Source organism: Panicum virgatum, chromosome 5K, assembly GCF_016808335.1.
Source record: "Panicum virgatum strain AP13 chromosome 5K, P.virgatum_v5, whole genome shotgun sequence".
Taxonomy (NCBI): domain Eukaryota; kingdom Viridiplantae; phylum Streptophyta; class Magnoliopsida; order Poales; family Poaceae; genus Panicum; species Panicum virgatum.
In genome coordinates, this window is record NC_053140.1 from 2459118 (window position 1) to 2479384 (window position 20267).

Genomic DNA, 20267 nt, shown 5'->3' on the forward strand with positions numbered 1-20267 from the left:
ACTGAAAGTTTCCTCAAGAAGAACTCACATCAGCCATCAGATCATGATCGAGCATGATGTCGAGAACAGGCCATCACAGTGCAACGCTAAGGACATGAAGCCGCTTCTAATTTCTGAAGCAGCAAGAGGTTCAGAGAGTCGTTCAGCTATCGTTTCCATCACCGTGGAATTGTGCAGGCATTCTGCACCTAGCGTAAGCAGAAACCCACAATATTGCTTTACACAGCTGAAAATTTTCATGAAAAAGAATTTTACATATGGTTTTGCTGTTGAGACTTGAGATCAATGGTCAAGTCTGTTGTCTAGTAGCCCATGGTCCATCAATTACAAGTTTACAACAACCAATAGCTCTATCTGGCAGTGATATCCGAGCATAGTATTAGTCCAAGAATTGACAAGGGCCTCGCCGGAACAGCAGAACGAATCAGAAAATAAACACTGTTTGAGGTTCAGCTCCAAGCAGAAGCAACAGGAGAAGGGACAGTTGGGATACACCACAAAAGAATAAAAGCCGTCAGCACAAAAGGTTCCATTGCCTCATTTCTAATCTCTTCTTTGCCGCTGCTTAGTGCCATCCAGCTGTATCTTTCCCGTGCTTGTTTATGAAAAATTACATTGCCCATCAATAATTCAAAACCAAAGCCAAGACAATTGTGGCAACCAAAATACACCAGGCAGGAAACAAAAGGAAGAGGCGAAACCGCTTGGTGGAAAGAACTTTTTTTTTTTTTGGTGTGTGCAGCTCCTTTTTTTTTACCTTCAATTCAATCGCAACAAAATAGTCATCCGCGAAGGCTTTGAGATGTTAATCTCCTGGGAGGCTTTATATAGAAAAGACTAGAACCTAAAGAAATGGAAAATGGCGGGTCTGAATATTTTGCAAGCAAAGCTGGACAGAATGCAACTGCTTCAGAATTCCATTGCCACACCGACGCCGTCGCCTCAAGCTTGTCCTCTCCAGCATCAACCAGGTGGCTGAATAATGGAGAGGCAGGCGAGTTCAACATGTCCATAACCATACACTTTGCTATGAGCTTCCCGGGGGCCAGCGCAGGTGATCTATCGAGCTTGCTCACGGCCGGCGGCGAGCATGTGCCCGGCCTTCTGAAGCTATGAGCATGCAGTGTCTGGACGATCAGTCAAGCAGTAAATACTTCCATTGGATACTAGTAATAGCACGATCTTCTATTCGAAATACATTTGATTCTGATTACAACTAGCAAGGTGGCCCGCGCTAATAGCGCGGGTAGCTAGTTTTTTATTTAATTCTCTAAAAATATTTACATTGACAAAAGAGATATATTTTATAATTTATTTACCTCTCGTTTGCTCTTGTTCAATATTATAATACTTGCAGCTTTCTATGCATAGGAGTTTATATCAATCATCGCTTTTTATGTTGTTTTATTCTATATTATAGTTGCATATTTTAGTATTTAAACCTGCAAAATCTAAATTTGAGGATTGAATTCAATTTTGGATCACCTTGAATACGGAGCAAATTGTACATAATTGTATTCATATAAAATTTTTTATAATTATGAAATATATTTATATGTATTTGATAGTTATGTTTGCCAACAATCTGTAACTTAGATGTTGGAGTTCGATTTGTATCTTGCAATATTTTGATTAATATTTAGCAAAAATATATCTAGTGTAGTTGTTAGAGCACTTAAGTAGCATCTAGTAGATCTAGACCTTACTCATCATCGGAGTGAAATAAAAATGATCATGGATTAGACAAAAAAAAAGTTATGTTAAAAAATAAGTTGAGGCCTCCTGCTGGCTTTGGTAAATAATTGTTATACAAAACTTATATATATGCGTGCTATGTTAATGCATATATGTTTTAAATTTTTTATTTAATCGAACATATTATTATTTTTCCCTCTTTGGTTACTGCACAATTTATTTGTTTTTAGCCCATATGACTGCACTGCATATATTGGTCTACTTTAGAGTTTTGTCATCTCGGTGATAGATAGTTCCATATATATCTTTGTTGTTGTTTCTAACTCTTTTCTTTATTTTTCATTTTCTCTAGCAATTTTTATTGATTTCTCTGTCTTCTATTTTGTTCCTCGGTATATTTGAAATCGATTAGTGTGTATCGCATCCGATGCATCTAATGGAGAAGTTTCCTGTTTAGTATTGTGCCTCAGGGTTTTTTTTCTGAGCGAAGAGGAGCATCGACAACGTACATTTGTTTGAATCATTTGATTTTGTACTGTAGGCAATCGACTTTGAGATAGATTAGCAGGGCTTCAGGCCTGTATCTGTGGCTAAAATAATTTCAGTTGTGACTTCTTTGATGGAGCAGCTTTTTTTATGGATATAGAGCTGTTTTGAAAACCGTTCGGTAGAACCGCTTCTTCTATTTTTTCATGAATATATGAAAGATGTCAAATGTCCAACAGGACATGGCTATAATTTAATATTTTTCTCATTCTAATGATATTATTTATAGACTAAACCAATAAATTCACTTTTGTCCTTTTCTTTTGCCCTCATTTTCTCATTTTTCCTGCCTTCTTTTTCTATTCTCATTTTTCTACTTTCCTTACCCATTCAATCTTGGTGCTTCTTTATCTTTTTCTCTTCTCTTTCTCTATACTTCTTTAGACGTATCGATCACATTTGTGTTCCATGTCTAGTGTGTACTTATAGAAGATTAGATGGGGAAAATAATGTTAATAATTATCTATGCTATTTGATTCCTCACATGACTAACTCCCTGATTTTTCCCATGCATCTATTTAGATTGAGCTGATAATAGTCACATTTATTTGTAGGTTTCGGTGCTTTACTCTTTATCCCAGTGATTATTACTTGTATGGAACTATTATATGCCCATAGAATCATAATTCTTTGTTGACCACCATCAGATTAGTCTGTATAACTAAAGTTGTTCAAGAATATGCAATATTTATGATGATGATTCTTGTTTGGAGAAAGCATTGGTTCTTTAGCGGATATTTCTCTCACATTAATTCGTCTGCGTATTCATTGGCCCACACTTACAATCATAAGGTGCCAATGGTCTTGCAATAGATTGCAATATGTGAAACTCTACGCATCATCATTATTTTTTCGTCCCTATCTTGACGTTTGGTTGCTCCAGAAGAAATGGATTGATTGAGTTCGGCAATGATTTTGAGTAGAATCCAGTGTGCTTCATGCAGCTGCATGTACTGCATGACGTTCTTGAGACTCAAAAAGTTGTGATTCGGAATCTCGAGCAAAGACTATGGTCGCGTCGTAGTGCAGGGCGTTCCAAAGATTTTTCAAAGCAATTATCTCTTTCAATAGTACCAATACAATACAACTATGGTCGTGTTGTCACACTTATGCTGCTGCCATTTTTTTTCATCTTTAAGGAAGGTTAATGCGAGACATAGATGGTAACATGAGTTTTTATGTCATGTGGACCCTGTATTTAACTTTAATTGGATACAGACACTTTTTGGTAGTTTAAAATATTGCATCTCATTAAATTGGATATGGACTCTTTTGTCCAATTTAGATCGTTAGATCTTCATTAAATCGAATGGTGTAAATCCTATACACAAATATTATTTAGATCTTCGTTAATTTGGAGTATTTATTAACTTTATTTGCCATGAAACTCAAACTTGGATTTTTATTATTGCATTTGATACTATTTATTTAGCTATTTTTCTTCTTGATATGATTCAAAATCACTACACATATCAACAATAATTTTTTTATTCTAGTTCTTGCATTTATCTATTTATTAATCATATTTGATGCCAATTTTTTTTATACTTATAATTTTTAATTTAGCTATTTGGCTAATAATAATTTTTTTGTCGTGTGCCAATGCTAATTTTTTTAATTTTATAATTCCGAATTTGCTTATTTAGTAATTGTATTCAACATGCACTCTTTGGTTAAGTCCTAATTTCTTTATTTTTTTAATTCCAAATTAAGCTATATTTAGTAATCGTATTTGGTATGGACTCTTTGTCATGTTTTTTTAATTTTTTAAATTCAAAATTAGCTATTTATTAATCGTATTTGACATCTCATCGCGTTTTTTTACTCCATCATCATCACGAAATCGTCCGTCCATCTATCTTCGACATCCCTTCACGTCGGGGCAGTGCCACGACACCGGGGGCACAACGCGTCGGAGGCTCCCTCTGCCAGCCTGTTGCCTGCGACCACCGTGCTGCTAGCTACCAGTAGTTGCTAGGAATTCAAGTCAATATTATTTTTTTGCAAAGAGGTATTAACAGTCCAGATTAATTCTAAAACATATGTTTTTCCATCAAGCTCACGTATTACCCATGCCCCCTCTTCTTCAATCGTACAGAACGCATAATCCGTTTGCAAAACTTTTAACAGGTACTAACAATATGACATACTAAAAAATTAGTCAACTGACAACAGTTGGACAGTCAAAGAATAACGTAGGAATTTATAGACCCTCTCGACGAACGTGGTGGTTTGTTTTAACACTCCCTTAATAATATAATAGAATTTATACTTTTAATTTTAAATTTAGCTATTCAGCTAATATTAATTTTTATCTAGTGCTAATGCTATTTTTTAATTTGATAATTCAGAATTTTCCTATTTAGTAATTGTATTCAACATGGACTCTTTGATTAAGCCCTAATTTCCTTATTTTTTAATTCCGAATTAAACTATTTACTAATAGTATTCAGCATGGACTCTTTGCCATGTCTTAATTTTTCTTAATTTTTTAAATCCGAAATTAGCTATTTATTAATCGTATTTGATATGAACTCTTGAGTTAGTTTGAACCGTTAGACCTTCATAAAATCCAACGGTGCAAATTCTTCTCTTTTTTAGATTAATGTGGAAATTTCTGGAACCTCTCGGCGAACGTAGTGGCTTCTTTTAACACTCCTTTAATAATATAATAGATTTTAATTGACGGACTAAGAAATGATTGCTTAGTTTAGAAATAGTAGAGACTAGAGATCAAGAAGTCTATTCTATATGATCGGAGCCACAGCGTCTATGTCATTGGTTGAGTCAATTGTCCCAAACCACACCGTCCACGTCGCCGCCTCCGGCTACCTCGGTCGGGGCCACCGCCTTCTTCCCGCACTGGTGCTTCCGGCACTGGCACTGCGTCGACCGCGCGCTCGCCGCGCTCGCGAGCCGTGCCAGCGCCATGTTCCCGCCTCCCCACTCCTCCGCCCGCTCCCCGTCCTTCGCCGCCGCGGCGCCGCCTCCCCTCCCGCTGCCGCTGCTGCTCCGCCAGAGCTTCTTCATCCTCACCCGCACCTCGCACTGCGCCTCCTCGTGCCCTTCCGCGTCGCAGAACGAGCACCGGCCCGCGGCGGCGCAGGCCGCCTTCGCCACGCGCCGCGCCTCGCGGACGCTCTCGGCGCGCTCCAGGCTCAGGGCCAGCGCCACCGCGTCCTCCAGCGTCTCCAGCACCTGCGGCACCACCCAGTCCTGGAGCTCGGCGCGGAGGCCGCCGACGAAGGCGGCCTTCAGGAACGCGTCGTCGGGGATGTCGGCGCCCAAGCCCGAGCACCGCCGGAGGATCCCCTGCATGCGGAGGTGGTACCGGTTGACGGTCTCGCCGGGCCCCTGCCTCAGCGACACGAGCTCCGCGCGCGCGCGGTCGGCGGCGTCCGGCGGGCGGAAGAAGTCGAGGAAGGCGGCGCGGACGGCGTGCCACGGCGGGGGCGGCGAGGCCTCGTCGACCGAGGTCGTGAAGTCGTACCACAGCGCGGCGTCGTCGTCGAGCGACGCCGTGAAGATGCGGGCGGCGGCCGCCGGCGTCACGGCCGGGAAGATGCTGGCTCGGCAGACGTGGTCGAAGCGCGCGAGATGGGCGTCGGGGCACTCGCCGGGATCGCCGCGGAAGACGGGTAGAGGCGCGACCGCGAAGTAGGAGCCCGGGGCGTCGTCCGGGTAGTGGAGAGACGGTTTCCGCGAGACTGAAGCCGCGGAGGGCGAACGGGCGAGTTCTTGGCTTGCTGCGTCGATGGAGGTGGGAGTTGGTGAGCGGCGGCGATGGGGGCGGAGGCGGACGCCGCGTTGCCGGCGACGGACAGGCGTCCCGTGGTCGGACGTGGAGAAGTCGGCGGAGGCGCGGTCCATGGCTGCGGCCTGTGTGTTTGCGTTGCGCGATCGGAGGAAGAAGCAAGGGCAAGTTGCCAAGTTTGTCTCCAAGATGGCGCGCGGGAGACGGTTGCAGACTTGCAGTTGCAGACTTAAATGGCACAGTTGCTTTTGTTGATCATAACACAACAGCTCGATAGTCACCAATCAAAATTAGCCGCTCGTATACACGCAATGGTAGGATTCTATATTTCAAACACAAAACATTTGTAAAGGTCTTGGTGATCCAAGTTGCTCAAAAGTTTCCAAAACTCCTTGGGTAACCAGTAGGATTTCGAATTGTATAAACTCTAGAAACGTGTAATAATTTTGAGATGCAGGAGTCAATCACTAAATTCATCATTCTGTCATTGGCTAAGACTCCATAGAATACAAACTAGTTGGCTACAGAGCATTTTGCAGGCAGCATAATGCAGGGATCGGCTCGCCTCGAGCACCAACCAACACACACATCCTTACACAGATTAGGGAGTAATTCAGTTGCACAAGCTCGATCCAGCACGAGACACTGGCAAAACCATTTGGATACAAAACATCTGTAGTAGCCAAAATTTACTAATTGAAAGTTTGATGAAGTAAATCGCATGGTTTAGCTCTCCATCGAACTTGATTCCTCCAGACTAGACATCTGTTGACTTGTGTTGGTCAGCACGCAACCTCCTCAGCAACTTGTATAGGCCGAAAACATTGTTTTCTTGCCATCGGTATGGTACAAAGAATGACCGGTATAATGCAGAGGAAAGCTCTCTATCTAGGAATGGTAGTGCCGCCAATGCCTGGAGTTCAGAAACAGTTGTCAGGCAGTGAAAATAAAACTTGGTTTAATGAATTGGTAAGGAGATTTCGAGTGTGGGTTTACCTCCCACGTTGTCAAGTCATTTCCACGTGAGGGATAAGGCCTCCTTAGATCAAGTTCCACCAATAAGGTACATGCTCCGATATCCTTAAGCTGCATCCAAAATCAAACAGATTGCACTCAGTGCGCTATTAGAAGAAAATTGCCTTGTGAAACTTCAAGAGGATGGAAAATACATATTGCTCCTCAGAGGCCTTATTCTTGTTGTTGAAGTATGCCGGAGCAGCGGTGGTGCCACCCAGGGTCTCATTGAAGGGAAATGGAAGCAGCCCACGGAAGCCATCATCTATCCACCTAACTTCACTGATATAGGAGGGTATGAAGAACGATGACGGATAGCGATGCCACTCACTCCCAACACACAGAATAGACCCTGTAAACAAACAGGCATAGTAATTTAGCTAAAACAATTCCTCTAAGAATCTCGCATTTTGAGCACAGGATGCTCTCTTTTAAGTCAGCTTTGCCTCTTCCTTTGTATCAGTACCTTTACAAAGAAGCAAAATAGAAGCAGCGACACACAATACCCTCTCTGGCATGTCTAGCGTCATAGGCGCCTAATGCATTATACTAAAGGATACGAAGCAAGCACAAAATAAATCATATTGAAATGTGTTCAGTGGAATCTTACCAGGCCCAGAATCTTCGTGATATTCTAAATGCTGATAGATCTGCAGGGGAGCACCGTATCCATTCAACATGGAAAATGTTCGGCTGTGGGAGGCACACAAAATAAAACCAAGGATCAAAGGCCGTAGACCCTTGGCTATCTGTCACAAGCATCATGAAACAACTTTACAACCATTACCAGTTAATAAAGAAGAAAGTGTAAATATCATTCAACTCTCCAAGCTAACCTTTTCAAAGATAGACTGATCAGATGAATATTTGTCATGGAAAAAATCAGGAAAGATGTCAATAACAGATGCAGCTGCAACACATATCAATGTATATATTGGATAGAGAAACCTGGACAAACAGATCGAAGAAGGCCGGTTAATTCCAATATGTTTCGTTTCGTCTGCATATTAGCATTTCAAAGACTGGGAAATTATAAAGAAAGATTCTCCAGGAGCTAGCTGTTTCATTCTTTTCATACCCAACACTACAAATTTAATACACCGAAATAATGGTGAATATATACAGAAAACCTGGCTATTGCACCTAACATTCGTTCGTGGCAATAACTAGACAGATTGATTGCAACTTAGAATGGATACTATGAGAAATTTTGTGAATTCATTTTAAATATGAAAATTTCCAACAGCAATACAAGCTAAACACATCAGCAACTTAAAAGATGCAGGTTGAGACAACATTCGGGGCAACATATTGTTTGTTTAAAGTCTAATCTAATCTCAGAAAAAATTGAAGTGGTTACTGCAGCGAAACAGTGGAGTCTAAGGGAGATGTCAAATAGATGCAACTACTCCAGCTAGATAAAATCAAAGCAGGTTATATGCTAGGTTCAAAGGCAAACACAATAAGCATTTCTAGCCTCTGAACAATCTTCATGAAGAGATACATCGTTCCAAAGAAGAAAAAAAATATTATGTTGCATGTCCAAGTCTTCAACTAATCAAAAGTCTGAATTGCAAAGTCATGCTTACCTTTCTTCTTTGTGTGCCTGCAAAGACATGAAAGCCAACCAGATATAAACAGGAGAGACAACCATCAGTAGATCTGGAGCATATTTCTTTCTTGCAAATGGTACAACCCCCAAGAACAGAAGAGCAAGGATGAAGGCAAAATTGAAATTATTGAATCCATTTCTGAAGTAGAATGAAGGGCCCTCGGTTCCATACAAGTGACTTTCGCCACCACCAAGAACATTATATTTCAGAAGATTGAACACCGAGAATGTCCATCGACCATAGCAGTGATAATCAGCAAGAAACGAAAGAACCTAGCAAAACTTTTCATGATTAGATCAAACTCGTACATACTGTACAATAATGAAATTATGAGGCATTTTACTTACAAGAAGGCTCACTGAAGTCAGGAATCCGGATAAAAATACCCTTCCAAAAGGTCCTCTAATTAATGAGTAAACAGTAACAGGAAGGAATACCAAAATTGAGAAAGGCCAACCAAGGATCACTCCGGCAGCTGCAACTGAGACGGCAGCAGCATATTTCTCAAGAAGGAAGAGTCCAGATGAAAGTGTAACAGCATACATGGAGAATGAACTTGGCAGGAAACCTGGAATAGGGTATACATATATATATGAGGTAAGCTAGCACTTTAGTTAGAGGAATCAGACATCTGCAATATAATTTTTAAATAAGAACAGAAAATTGAATTTAATAAGAGAAACATACTGGTACTAGCAAAGAAGCAACCACTGGATAAGCATAGCATCGCAAGAACATAACAAGCGAGTCTTTTTCCATATCTTCTTGAAAGAGCAACCACCAGAACAGTTTCAGTTACAGTTGAAATAAGACCAAGAAAGATTCTCACTGAGTAGAACACACGGATCTGTACAACCACAACAAAAATAGGTGAAATGTCATCAGTAACAGATAGTGAAGTAGTGGATCAACCAGCAAATATAAGAATGTGAAGAAAACAGAAGAGTAAAAGATTACATACTTTATGCTCACCAAAGATCAATGAAGCAGGGCCAGCTACAAGGGCATGAATGGAAAGGTATAAATATGATCTAAGAGCAAAGTCGGAACTGCAATAAAAAAATGCAGAAAGTCAAAATAAGTCCTTCCAAATATTGTTAATGTGTCTGGTTTCCATACAAGTGCATATGGAGTTTTCCAGGATGCTATGAATGAAACATCAAACCTAAATGCTACTATAGCAATATTGCAAGCTGAAGTGATGTAGAAGTAAAAGTCTAGACCAACATTCAACAAAAGGTAGTTTAGGGTATAGATTAAGCACTTATTCCTATGATGTGGCAAAAAAATACGTATTAATTTGAAAAACAATTTCAGCAACAGTTACAGGAGACATGCAGCTATCTTATATAGCTGTAGCATTCCTCCAATCATATTACTGAATACTGATAATTAGAACAGATGACCGGACTCCAAAATGTAACCGGATATCATAAAACATAGTTTCCAGCAGAATCTCCAGAGAATGCAGAGCATCTAAACTTCAAATAAAAAGGAATGTTTTGATACATAATAGGATGACCAAATTTATGGTTATTCAAATCAAAAGTGAAGCCCACAGTCGCACCGACAGTCAGTTCTTTAAAAGACAGCTGGCAGGCCGATTAGGTAAGTTGCAATCAGGTGCGGCGTAGGATGGCTGAGCCTAGGCAAACAGACAGCTTACTTTCAATGTAAATAGTTTGCGGCCTTATTTCTGAAACAGAATATAAAATAATACTCGAAGCATAATGACATCTTTAAGAATGGAGGAGTTGCAAACTTAGCCAGCCCCAAACCTCACCATCATCACTAGTAAATCTCCCAATCAGTCAAACATCAGCATTGAATGCGGACACTTTCAACTGGTTCACCAATCCCAAAAAAATGAAGAACAGTACATTCATTCCCTTAAACATTCAAATCGTTCCACTAATCTACAAGTCTACAGCTTAGACTACGACATACTCCCAGAATAACATTCCTAATGACGCCGTAGATCTTCACATCCCCTTCAAACCAATCAAGGCTACTTGCCATTTGCCAAAAGTTCCCCAAAATCCTCTCCAATTAGAACAGGCCAGTACACTAGCATTTCCCTGCCAATCCGTTCCGAGCAGGAATGACCGATAGAGGTAGGGTGGTTTAAGGGGTGGGGTCGGAGATGCTACCTGTACTCCCAGGTCTGGAAGCCGGAGCGGTAGAGGAGGAAGTGGAGGGGCTCCCAGTAGTTGAAGACCTCGTCGCAGTCGTGGATCAGGTTGGAGGACGCGCTCATGTGGCGGAGGAGCCCGAGCGCCAGGAACGGGAGGAACCACTTGATACCCCCGTCCTCGCCGTCCCCGTCGCCGCCGCCGCCGGGGCGACGCCCCCGGTCCTTGGCGTCCTTGGCGTACCCATCGTCGGTTAGCGGCGACGCCGCCGTGGCCCGGCGCTGGCGCGCCGACGAGAGCGACATGGCCGGAGGCCGAGGCTAGGTGTTGGTCTTCGGCTTCAGGGGTCGAGAGGGTGGGCAGCGTGGGTTTCTCGGTGGACTTGAAGCTTCTGGATCTTTGGGATTTTGGGTTTGCTTTGGTCGCGCGAAGCAAAGCACAAGTTACAGATGGGTCCCGAGTGCTTTTCCCTCTTTTCGAAAAGTTGCTCGTGGTTGATGATTCCGCCGCGGAGCGAGATACATGCCGTATTTCAGTATTTGGATCCCACCTGTGAAACAACGTGACTAAACTTTTAAGAACTAAAATTCCAAACAAATTGACTAAAATGTTTTAGTCTCTTTAGCCCCTAGCTCTTAAAGGCCCTGTTTGGGGGAGCGTTTTCCAGCTTCTGCGACTGCGGGAAGCTCCAGAAGCGAGAAGCTCCCCTAAATGGCATTGCTTCTCTCACAATCTTAAAGCTGAAAAATCTCATTTTACACTAGAAGCGAGAAGCAACAACGGAGGAGCTTCCCGAGCTTTTGCGGTTCCGCCCCCTTCCTCGTCTCCTCGCCTCTCCTTCCCTTCCACTCTCTCCCTTGCCTCTCCCCCACTCCAACCGCTGGTGGCTGCATCTGCTCGAGCTCCGGCCGTCTCCACCCGAGCTCCGCCCGCCTCCACTCGAGCTCCGACCGCCGGTGCGACGGAGGAGGATGAGCCCGCCCGCCGGCGCGGAGGGGTGTGAAGGAGGTCGACGAGAGGGGCGCGGAGGAGGAGGACTAGCTCCCGCTGGCGCGGAGGAGGACGAGCTCCCCTGGGCGCGCGGCCGGTGCGAGGGCGAGCTCCCAGGAGCGGCGCTCCCTCGCCCCGAGCCGCGGCCACCGCATCCTCCCTTGCTTCGAGCCGCGGCCGCCGCATCCTCCCTCGCCCCGAGTCGCTGCCGCGGCATCCTCCCTCGCCCGCCGCTGCCGCCGTATCCTCCCTCGCCTGCCGCCGTCGCCGCGGCCGCCTCGTCCTCCCTCCCCTGGGCGGTGCGGCCGGGGTTCAGGCCTGGCGGGGTGAGCTCCCCTAGGCGGCGCGGCCGAGGCTCGTGGCCGGCCGGAGCTCCCCTCCCCTGAGGCCCTGACGGCCATGCCGCCCGAGCTCCCTCTCGTGCCGATAAGCGCATTTTCAGAAGCTCCCCCAAACAAACATGGTTAGCTTCTCTGAAAAGCAGCTTCTTAGAAAAGCAAATGGAGCTTTTCCTAGTAGAGCTTTTGGAGAAGCTGCAGCTCCCCCAAACAGGGCCAAAGAGTAGCTAAAAGAAGCTAACAGGAGGAATTGAGTGGGCATAGCATACCCCTTATTTTAGTCATTTTGTATTTTTAGATAATAAAATAGTCATATCCCGATCTCTATATAGCAAGTTATATCCAACCTTTATTACAAAGTAAACACCACCGGATTCAAACGAGAAAAGGAAACAGTTTTAAAAGCAAAGCCTATTTCTAAACTGCCACCCATGTCTCGCGAAGATCCCCATAGCAGTTGATTCCAAGACCCGACGCGCTGCTGAGATGGTGTCATGATCCTCCTTGTGAAGTATCACCAACATCCTTATCAAGTGTGTGGCCCTAAAAAGGATCTACAAACCTGTTTGTTTTCTAATATTATGAAAAATAATATTATTTCTGCAAAACAAGAAATCTCAACATAAAGTGCTAACCCCCGTATAAAGTAAATTTTTATCCCCTTTAATTCCAAGTAAGCAAGGTCCAAACATACGCGTAATACTTCTACTTCAAGATTTATAAATAACAAAAGTTGTGTGAATTATTCTCCAAACTAACCTAGCTAGATGACAATCAAAGAAAAGGTGAGCAATGGTTTCTTTAGTCACTTTGTATGGAACTTTAGTCCCTTTTAATCACTTGAAGATAGGGATGACTAAAAATTAGTTAGTGCTTTTAGTCACTTGATCCAAACAGGCCACTTCGCCATGCCCCTACGGGTTTGATTAACTGAAGAAAACAGAGCCAAAGACCGTTGCACAAATTAACGCTATCATGATGCGGTTCCAATATTTACGAAATACCAACGATCGGCGCATGTTAAAAATGGAGAAAAACGAACAAAAGTACATGGGAGCCTAATAAGTAGCTCAAAAAAAAGTATGAGAAGTCATGCAATAAATTGTACTGCGTCCATGGTAACGCCTTCCTTGATAGGTTGTTGATCGTGGTAACAACCTAACAATGGGTCCTGCCTCTAAAATTAAGGAACAAGCCGCCGTGGGTCACGCGGGAAGAGTGAAGTCATCCTGATGTTTTTCAGGCCGCAGAACAGCATGACAACTCTTTCCAAGCCTGCCCCAAAACCGCCATGAGGAGGTGCACCATAACTACAACGGGGACAAATAATCAAATAAGTACCCAATATAGAGGGATTGAGAACACCACTGTAAGACTGCAATAAGATTGTGCACCCGGGCTAAGAAAACATACCTGAATGATTCAATGTATGTCGAGATAGTACTGACATCAATTCCACACTCTGCAGCACGTTTGTCCAACAGCCCAGGTACATGTATTCTTTGTGCTCCAGAAATTATCTCCTCGCCTATCACACACATCAGCAAGGTTGAGCTTTACGTTCAGAAATGGAAAGGAGCAAATATTTGCTACACAGGACGTTCTTCTTCAGAGTAGACAACTGACAACTCAAAAGGCTGATCCCGTAAAAGAATACTCTTTGATATGTGGTCTATGCAATGCATACCTCGAATGAAGACATCGAAAGAATTGCTGTAAGCTGGGTTGTTATAACAAGGCATGGTGTAGAATGGTCGTACGGCCAGAGGATACTGATAGAGAATGAAAAAATCTGTGCCATACCTGCAAACAACACAGAATGTTCCTTTATACAAAATAATTGGAAACAAATAACAAGACAAAAGTAACCACCTTAGGTACAGTAAGGTAAAGGAAACAATAAATTGCTTAAGTATGTTGAGAAGAAAAACCAATGCCAGAAAGAAAATTGTTTTCATCTTCCATGCATGTTCTATGAGTAGTTAGTGAAGTATAAGCGAATGGAAAAAGCTGGCCACCATATTATTTTTGAGGAGAACAAGTTTTGGCTTTTGGCTATATATATATATATATATAACTATTCAAAGGGGAGAGAAGCAAATAGAATACCATAGTCATCTTGATGCTACTCGAGTCGCGGTGAACTGGGTAGTATGGCTGGATGCCTAGGTCCTATAAGCCCAGAAAGCCAAATCAGCCACTATTTAATGTTACAAGTTGCCTGCAACACATTCAGCACATACTCCCCTCTGTCGCCAAATATAAGGTGCACTAACAATATGAAAAGTTTGTGCTGCAACAGTAGTTACATTGGATGTGCATTTTGAAATACTATCTAAATGATCAAACTTTTATTGAAATGAGTAATATAGCATAAAAGAAATTAGCTGTCAAAGTGCGGTATCAAAGACCGAGCCAAGTCAAACCACGCCTCATATTTTGGGATGGGGGAGTTCATTAGCAGTGGGCAATCTCATTTGCGCAATGTGTGGTCTGCTATATGACAGTGCTCCCCACACATTCTACCACCGTCAAACAGGATACTTGATTTGTATTTATAAAAGTACAAGCAAAAAGCAAGATATGGCATTCATACTTTTCCTTGACAAGGCGACCAAGCTTTTTCTCAGCATAAGTATTGAGGTCACCCATGGGTTCAATTTCTGTTCCAGCTTCCTGTCAATTGGATGAATTAGTCCACCTATGTGTACAGTAAAGATGACTAGAGCAACTAGAAACTAGAATACTTCATGGCCATCTCTATGACACCCCAAAACAAGCCTCGATTATGCAAGAATCAGCTGCTGTTTGTACCTTCAACATTTGAATTCCTTCCTCATAAGTGAGCTTCAGGGTTTGATCCAGAAACTGCAAGAATGGCAAGCTTTTATTTGAGCCATTAGCTTGAGCCACACAACCAGATGATTGCATGATTGCATCCCTGACAACCATAAAACAAACAAGAATGTTTTACCTTTAGTGGTTCAAACGGATACTGCCTATTTATTGCCTCGAGTTCCATCTTGCAGTTTTCATTCAAATGTTTAAATATTGAGACAAATAAACCATCTACAATATCACAAACCTGCATAACAAACCAGTTCTTAGTAAACACTACGTCAGTAAATGAAATGAATCAGTAGTCATATTCTCATCTTACCTCAAAATAGTGCTCCTTAATCTCCATTTCAGCATCAAGACCTATAAACTCACACAGATGCTTGTGTGTGTGGGAATTTTCTGCTCTAAACACAGGACCAATCTCGAATACACGTTCAAACCCACCACAAATAGCCATTTGCTTGTGCAACTGAGGAGATTGTCCTAAACAAGCAGGCTGACCATTGTATAAAAGGTTGAATACGGATGCACCACCCTCGCTGGATCCTTGAATCAGTTTCGGGGTATGGATCCCAACAAAGCTCTCTGACAATAAAAATTCTCTGAATTTCTGCATATGTAAGAAAAAGAATATGTTAACACAACAATAAAAAGAACATTACATGATAAACATATTGGCACCTTAACAGATCACCGACAACGGATGCAGCCATGAATAAGATCAACATAATAAGGTCAAGAAAATAAATAAACCATGCCAGATGTTAAAAGTTTGTCTCATGATCAGTGCAATCAGAGAGCTATCCTTAGTTACAGGGTAATGTAATATGACCATGGTTACCGCCGCTAAACAAAACTAACAGTTCATGCAAAGATCAGTCTAACAGACTCAAACAAATGAACATTTTGTCAAAGATAATTAATTAAGCTGAAAGTATGAATGTTTACCACACTCGCTTTTATATTCGATACGTACAAGGCCGGTGTTCATGGGGCCATATAGCATGCCATCTGACACAGCACAATCCACAACAACATAAATAATAGCAAACTAACAATCAAAGTATTGTCACACTCACGTTTTCAACTTGACACTGGACTTGGTAGATTGCTTGATTGGACGGTATTCACAGATCAATGGCTCTGTAATTCAAGCGGGTATCTTGGCCAACATGAACTTTCTTTTGCCCATCCTTCAATCAAAACAAGAGTCAAATCATATCTGTAAGTCTCAGCAAGGTTCTTAAAATCAAAGGCAAAAAAAGTTGGAGCAAAAAGTGTGTGCTTTATTAAAACAGAATGCAGATAGTTCACATGATTTACAAAAAAAAACAAAAAAAAACCATACACTGTACCTTTTCAAATTCCATCTCGCCCCGTGCTGCGTCCTCAATGTTAATCGGAAGAACCGGTATAGCCCTATTGACACAATAGATCTTCCGTACTTGAATCTCAACCTGCAAATGGCACCCAAAACAGACTAATCAGTAAAATTTAACGCCTGACGATGACAAACATGCACGGATGTACTCCAAAGAAGGAACAGGCGGAACCTGCTGGGAGCAGGCCTTAATGTCACGACCCGTGGCCTCTGGCGAGCTACTGCCGGGATGTGAGCACGCGGACAGGGCGTCGCTGCCGAGCAAGACGGACGAACAGCTCGTCGGAAGGCTCCTTCGTGAGGAAGACGACCGAGAAAGGGGAAAACCCAATTCTGAATGATTTCTGATCTATCCCCTCCTGTGTTGCCGTTCCTCTTTTAGAGGTGTTTCTCTCCCACTTGGGCTGTAGACTTGGTTACGAGTGGCATGACGGCCCATAGCACCTATCTGCCTAGATGGGCTGGGTGTTACATTACCGCCCCGCCGAAATGTTGCTTGTCCCCAAGCAACAATATGCTTGCCGCCAATAGGTTGCATACCATCTTTTCTCATTCTGAGTTTGTCTCAAGAACTTGTGTGAGCAGGCTGTCTTGAACAACATCATTTAACCTGCCAATTTCAATACCAGGATCCCATTGTCTCCTCATGTATGGATCAATTTGCAAAGCACTTACTACCAGAATAAAACTATCAAACTTCCATGTCAGCATTTCTTCCAGAATAGGTTGCTTAATCATGCTGCTAGGATTGACAACCTGTACTCTGAATTCAGGAACAGATGGATCCCATGGCTGGATCATTGATAAGATAACAATGTGTAAATAGTGATCCTTGTCATCAACAAGGTGTAATCTTCTTTTGCACATGGTACCTTCTGATTCTTCTCTACTTGGAACAACTATACGCTTATAACGAAGAATTGTGGAGTGAGCGGTTACTGAGCTGCTGCTGCTCCTCGGTTTCACAACAACTTCTATATCTCGTTGGTGTCCACAAGCCTCACTGACTGTTAATATAGCCATGCCATCTTGATCCAAATGACTCTTCATATCAGCAGGATAGACAATATGCAGACTGAACACTTGCATAAACTGAAGTAACATTGATATGTCACCCAATGCAAATACCATGGTAATATACCTCCAGATAACACTAGCATCAAACAATGTGAACTTATGGATACCTGGATCCCACCGTCTCATAGCAATCGTGTATAATGCAAATTGATGCTCACCTACTGCTGAACCAATGTTGCTATGCTTCCATATAGGCCTGTCCTTCGGCATTGGTAGGGTGCCATCCTTCCATGGGCTGAAACATCCTAACACCCCTTCTTGCGATTTTTGAAGTACTAACTGGTTGATATTGATCCGTCCAGTTTGTGTTGTTCCACACAAGGCTCTCACTGCATAGAACTGAAAATTTTTCTTGCACTTCCCTGCAAGTTGCTTCTGCAAACTACTATGCGTACCAAGGCCAGGTGCTAGGCCATCATCCCACACCACTTCATTGAACAAAGTATCTGCATTTTGTGTGCCAAGTATTGCTTCAAACTTTTGTTCTGCACGGTTCAACCCAACAATTGACTCTGCCTTTTCACTATCCAAGTACTGTCCGTCCAGGGCTATTTTCTGTAGTAAGCTGCTGCCCACATCGGGGCCAGATAGCAGATCTTCATCCCATACAATCTTCTTGGGCATTTGCTGAAGCACCTCCTGTGTAGCATCACTTAACACCATGCCATGGTTCTGACTAAGCAATTTAATGGTGAATGTTTCAGCAGTTAGCTTCCTCTCCTCACTAACCAAATAATCTCCATTTTGATCCAAGTGCTGCAGCAAACAATGTGGTTCAAGGTCGTGCTGCAACTCATCATCCCACTTGACAACCTCGTCACCCTTACACTCACTACTCCATACCCCCTGCTGCAGCAAGCCATCATTCAAGTCTCGGTCATGCGGCATCTCATCATTCAGTACCATATGTGAAGGGGATATTCCCTCAAACCCATCATACGCAGCATCCACACCAAGCTCAAAAGGAAAGTGGATGCCATTTACATGAGGTGGCTCGTGATGGATGTCTGGATTGGCAATTGAGATCATTTTCTTATCAACCAAGTGCTCTTCTCCATGAGCTAGCAGATCCAGTAGCCCACCATGGTAGTTGACGTCATGCTCGATGTCCCCATCCCAAACCACAACTGAGGGACGCATTTCATCGAACATAGGGAGTGCCGTATCTTCAGACAGCATCGGAGGAGCACCACCATTCTCGTCACGGATGTAGCACTCATAGTCGTTGCAGCCGTTGTAGCCGCTACCACCACCGCAGTCGAGGCTGCCATCTCCGCCGTAGCTCGCCCCGCTGCCGCCATGGCCGCACCCATCAGGGTCGGTGCTACCAGTGAGCACGCCACTTCCAGGAGCCCAAAGCGCATCCCCCCGCTGTTCTGATGATTCCATGGCTTCGAGGAGGATCTGTGTTTGCGCGGATGGCTTTGGGGGCGCCGTGGTGAATCACGCCGGAAACCGAACCAATCGTGGACGGGAATGACAGGGAGTGGTTCTAGCGCGAGGTGCGACCAGAACCAAGCGATCCCAAACCCAAGCCGTTGATCAGCTCAAGGTCGACGGGGTAATCGGACTCACCAGAGAAAATCCCGCGAGCGTCCAGAGTGAACACCTGAAGCAGCCGATCCGTGCGAAAGCCGAGAGAAATCCGTGCGAAATCCAAGCCACCAAACGGCCGTCGCGAATCACCTTCAAAACTTCCCCAGATCGAGGAACCCAGCGGCGAGAGAAATCGATCCCCAAACTAGAAACCTAAGCGGCGCGATGGAAGTGGGCGACGGCGCCGGAGCGGCTAACCGGCGGTCTGCGTGGCCGCCGCCGACTGGGAGCCGGTGACGGGGCGTGGACACCGAGGTCGAACGGTCACTCGGCGGAGCAGGTCGAAATCGCCGTGGCGGCGACCAGATTGGATGGGATCGAGGGGAAAACGAAGAAAATCCAGACGCGAAGAACAAGGAACTCCGAGAGAGACATAGAAGAACAGCAAACTCAACAAGGATAGCAACGAACCGATAATGGCGATCGACCGCGAGGGCGATGTGCCGGGTAGGAGCCTGAATCTGATACCAACTGTCAGACCCGTGGCCTCCGGCGAGCTACTGCCGGGACGGAGCACGCGGACAGGGTGTCGCTGCCGAGCGAGACGGACGAACAGCTCGTCGGAAGGCTCCTTCGTGAGGAAGACGACCGAGAAAGGGGAAAACCCAATTCTGAATGATTTCTGATCTATCCCCTCCTGTGTTGCCGTTCCTCTTTTAGAGGTGTTTCTCTCTGTAGCAGCACCGTCTAAATTAAACCGGTTTAAGTGCACTAACCATCATCTTAACACTTAATCAAGTTACTGTGCACTTAAAATGGTGTAATCTGACAGGCAGTCGGGTAAATCCCGATTAAACTACTGTACTCCAGGATCACAATTGCACTAGTAGACTCTTACGAAGACGAGCACGGGTGACACAAGCATACAACAAAACCAAATTAATTTACAACACTGAGTTGTTTTACAGATAAGTTCGATATATCAAATACGGTGTTTTTAAATGTACAGCGGAAGTTTAAAACGGGGTTTCAAATACAATACGGTAGAAGCAAACGACGATACAAGGTGAACTCCACATCCTGCCCACCGATGTGATGCCGATCTGCCCGACCTTCACGGAGAAGACGGGACCCACTCGACAGTCCACCCAGGAGGAAGTGGTTGTCCAATCCAGGACGCACAGACTTTCTCGAAGTCAGCAAAGACACAACCTGCTCAAAGGGGTTACAACAACAACCCTGAGTATACTAATACTCAGCAAGTCTTACCCGACTATGGTATATACTTATCTGACTCCTAGACATGCAAAGTTGTTTGGCTCTGAAGTTGTTTTGCTGAAAAGCTACTAA

The 20267-nt window shown here is 43.7% G+C and overlaps 3 protein-coding genes across 4 annotated transcripts; all 3 read right to left on the bottom strand.

Annotated features, from left to right (window-relative positions):
• Positions 1-6411: 6411 nt before the first annotated feature.
• On the bottom strand, positions 6412-11184 carry LOC120705630 (dol-P-Man:Man(6)GlcNAc(2)-PP-Dol alpha-1,2-mannosyltransferase-like). Its single transcript, XM_039990077.1, has 10 exons — positions 10773-11184; positions 9584-9671; positions 9310-9469; positions 8970-9190; positions 8599-8894; positions 7846-7957; positions 7620-7758; positions 7165-7361; positions 6992-7081; positions 6412-6908 (listed from the first exon to the last, which is right to left on the bottom strand). The coding sequence occupies exons 1-10, from the start codon at positions 11057-11059 to the stop codon at positions 6753-6755; spliced, it is 1746 nt and encodes a 581-aa protein (XP_039846011.1). The 5' UTR covers positions 11060-11184; the 3' UTR covers positions 6412-6752.
• A 1853-nt stretch (positions 11185-13037) lies between these two features.
• Positions 13038-19644, bottom strand: LOC120705631. 2 transcript variants are annotated; one of them, XM_039990078.1, is made up of 10 exons: positions 16477-19644; positions 16279-16380; positions 16003-16116; positions 15243-15533; positions 15057-15167; positions 14897-14950; positions 14679-14758; positions 13770-13885; positions 13496-13610; positions 13038-13392 (listed from the first exon to the last, which is right to left on the bottom strand). In XM_039990078.1, exon 1 carries the CDS (start codon positions 18768-18770, stop codon positions 16854-16856), a length of 1917 nt encoding a protein of 638 aa, XP_039846012.1. In that variant the 5' UTR covers positions 18771-19644; the 3' UTR covers positions 13038-13392; positions 13496-13610; positions 13770-13885; positions 14679-14758; positions 14897-14950; positions 15057-15167; positions 15243-15533; positions 16003-16116; positions 16279-16380; positions 16477-16853. The 2 variants fall into 2 exon arrangements, with proteins under 2 accessions (XP_039846012.1, XP_039846014.1); XM_039990080.1 differs by lacking the exons at positions 13038-13392; positions 13496-13610; positions 13770-13885 and adding an exon at positions 14148-14254.
• LOC120709417 (aspartate--tRNA ligase 2, cytoplasmic-like) lies at positions 13266-16847 on the bottom strand. Its single transcript, XM_039995049.1, has 10 exons — positions 16782-16847; positions 16279-16380; positions 15900-15974; positions 15243-15533; positions 15057-15167; positions 14897-14950; positions 14679-14758; positions 13770-13885; positions 13496-13610; positions 13266-13392 (listed from the first exon to the last, which is right to left on the bottom strand). Exons 1-10 carry the CDS (start codon positions 16845-16847, stop codon positions 13266-13268), a joined length of 1137 nt encoding a protein of 378 aa, XP_039850983.1.
• Positions 19645-20267: the final 623 nt, after the last annotated feature.

What these genes read in the sequence shown, in the direction of transcription:
- LOC120705631 (XM_039990078.1), bottom strand. Translation starts at nt 18,770, where the DNA reads ATGGAATCATCAGAACAGCGGGGGGATGCGCTTTGGGCTCCTGGAAGT.
- LOC120705630 (XM_039990077.1), bottom strand. Translation starts at nt 11,059, where the DNA reads ATGTCGCTCTCGTCGGCGCGCCAGCGCCGGGCCACGGCGGCGTCGCCG. An exon ending in TGACTTCAGTGAGCCTTCTT is followed by an intron (nt 8,895 to 8,969) that starts GTAAGTAAAATG and finishes AAGTTTTGCTAG; the next exon opens with GTTCTTTCGTTTCTTGCTGA. An exon ending in TCACGAAGATTCTGGGCCTG is followed by an intron (nt 7,362 to 7,619) that starts GTAAGATTCCAC and finishes GTTTGTTTACAG; the next exon opens with GGTCTATTCTGTGTGTTGGG.
- LOC120709417 (XM_039995049.1), bottom strand. Translation starts at nt 16,847, where the DNA reads ATGGTATGCAACCTATTGGCGGCAAGCATATTGTTGCTTGGGGACAAG. An exon ending in ATCCGTTTGAACCACTAAAG is followed by an intron (nt 14,951 to 15,056) that starts GTAAAACATTCT and finishes CCATTCTTGCAG; the next exon opens with TTTCTGGATCAAACCCTGAA. An exon ending in GGTCGCCTTGTCAAGGAAAA is followed by an intron (nt 13,886 to 14,678) that starts GTATGAATGCCA and finishes TGTTGTTTGCAG; the next exon opens with GTATGGCACAGATTTTTTCA.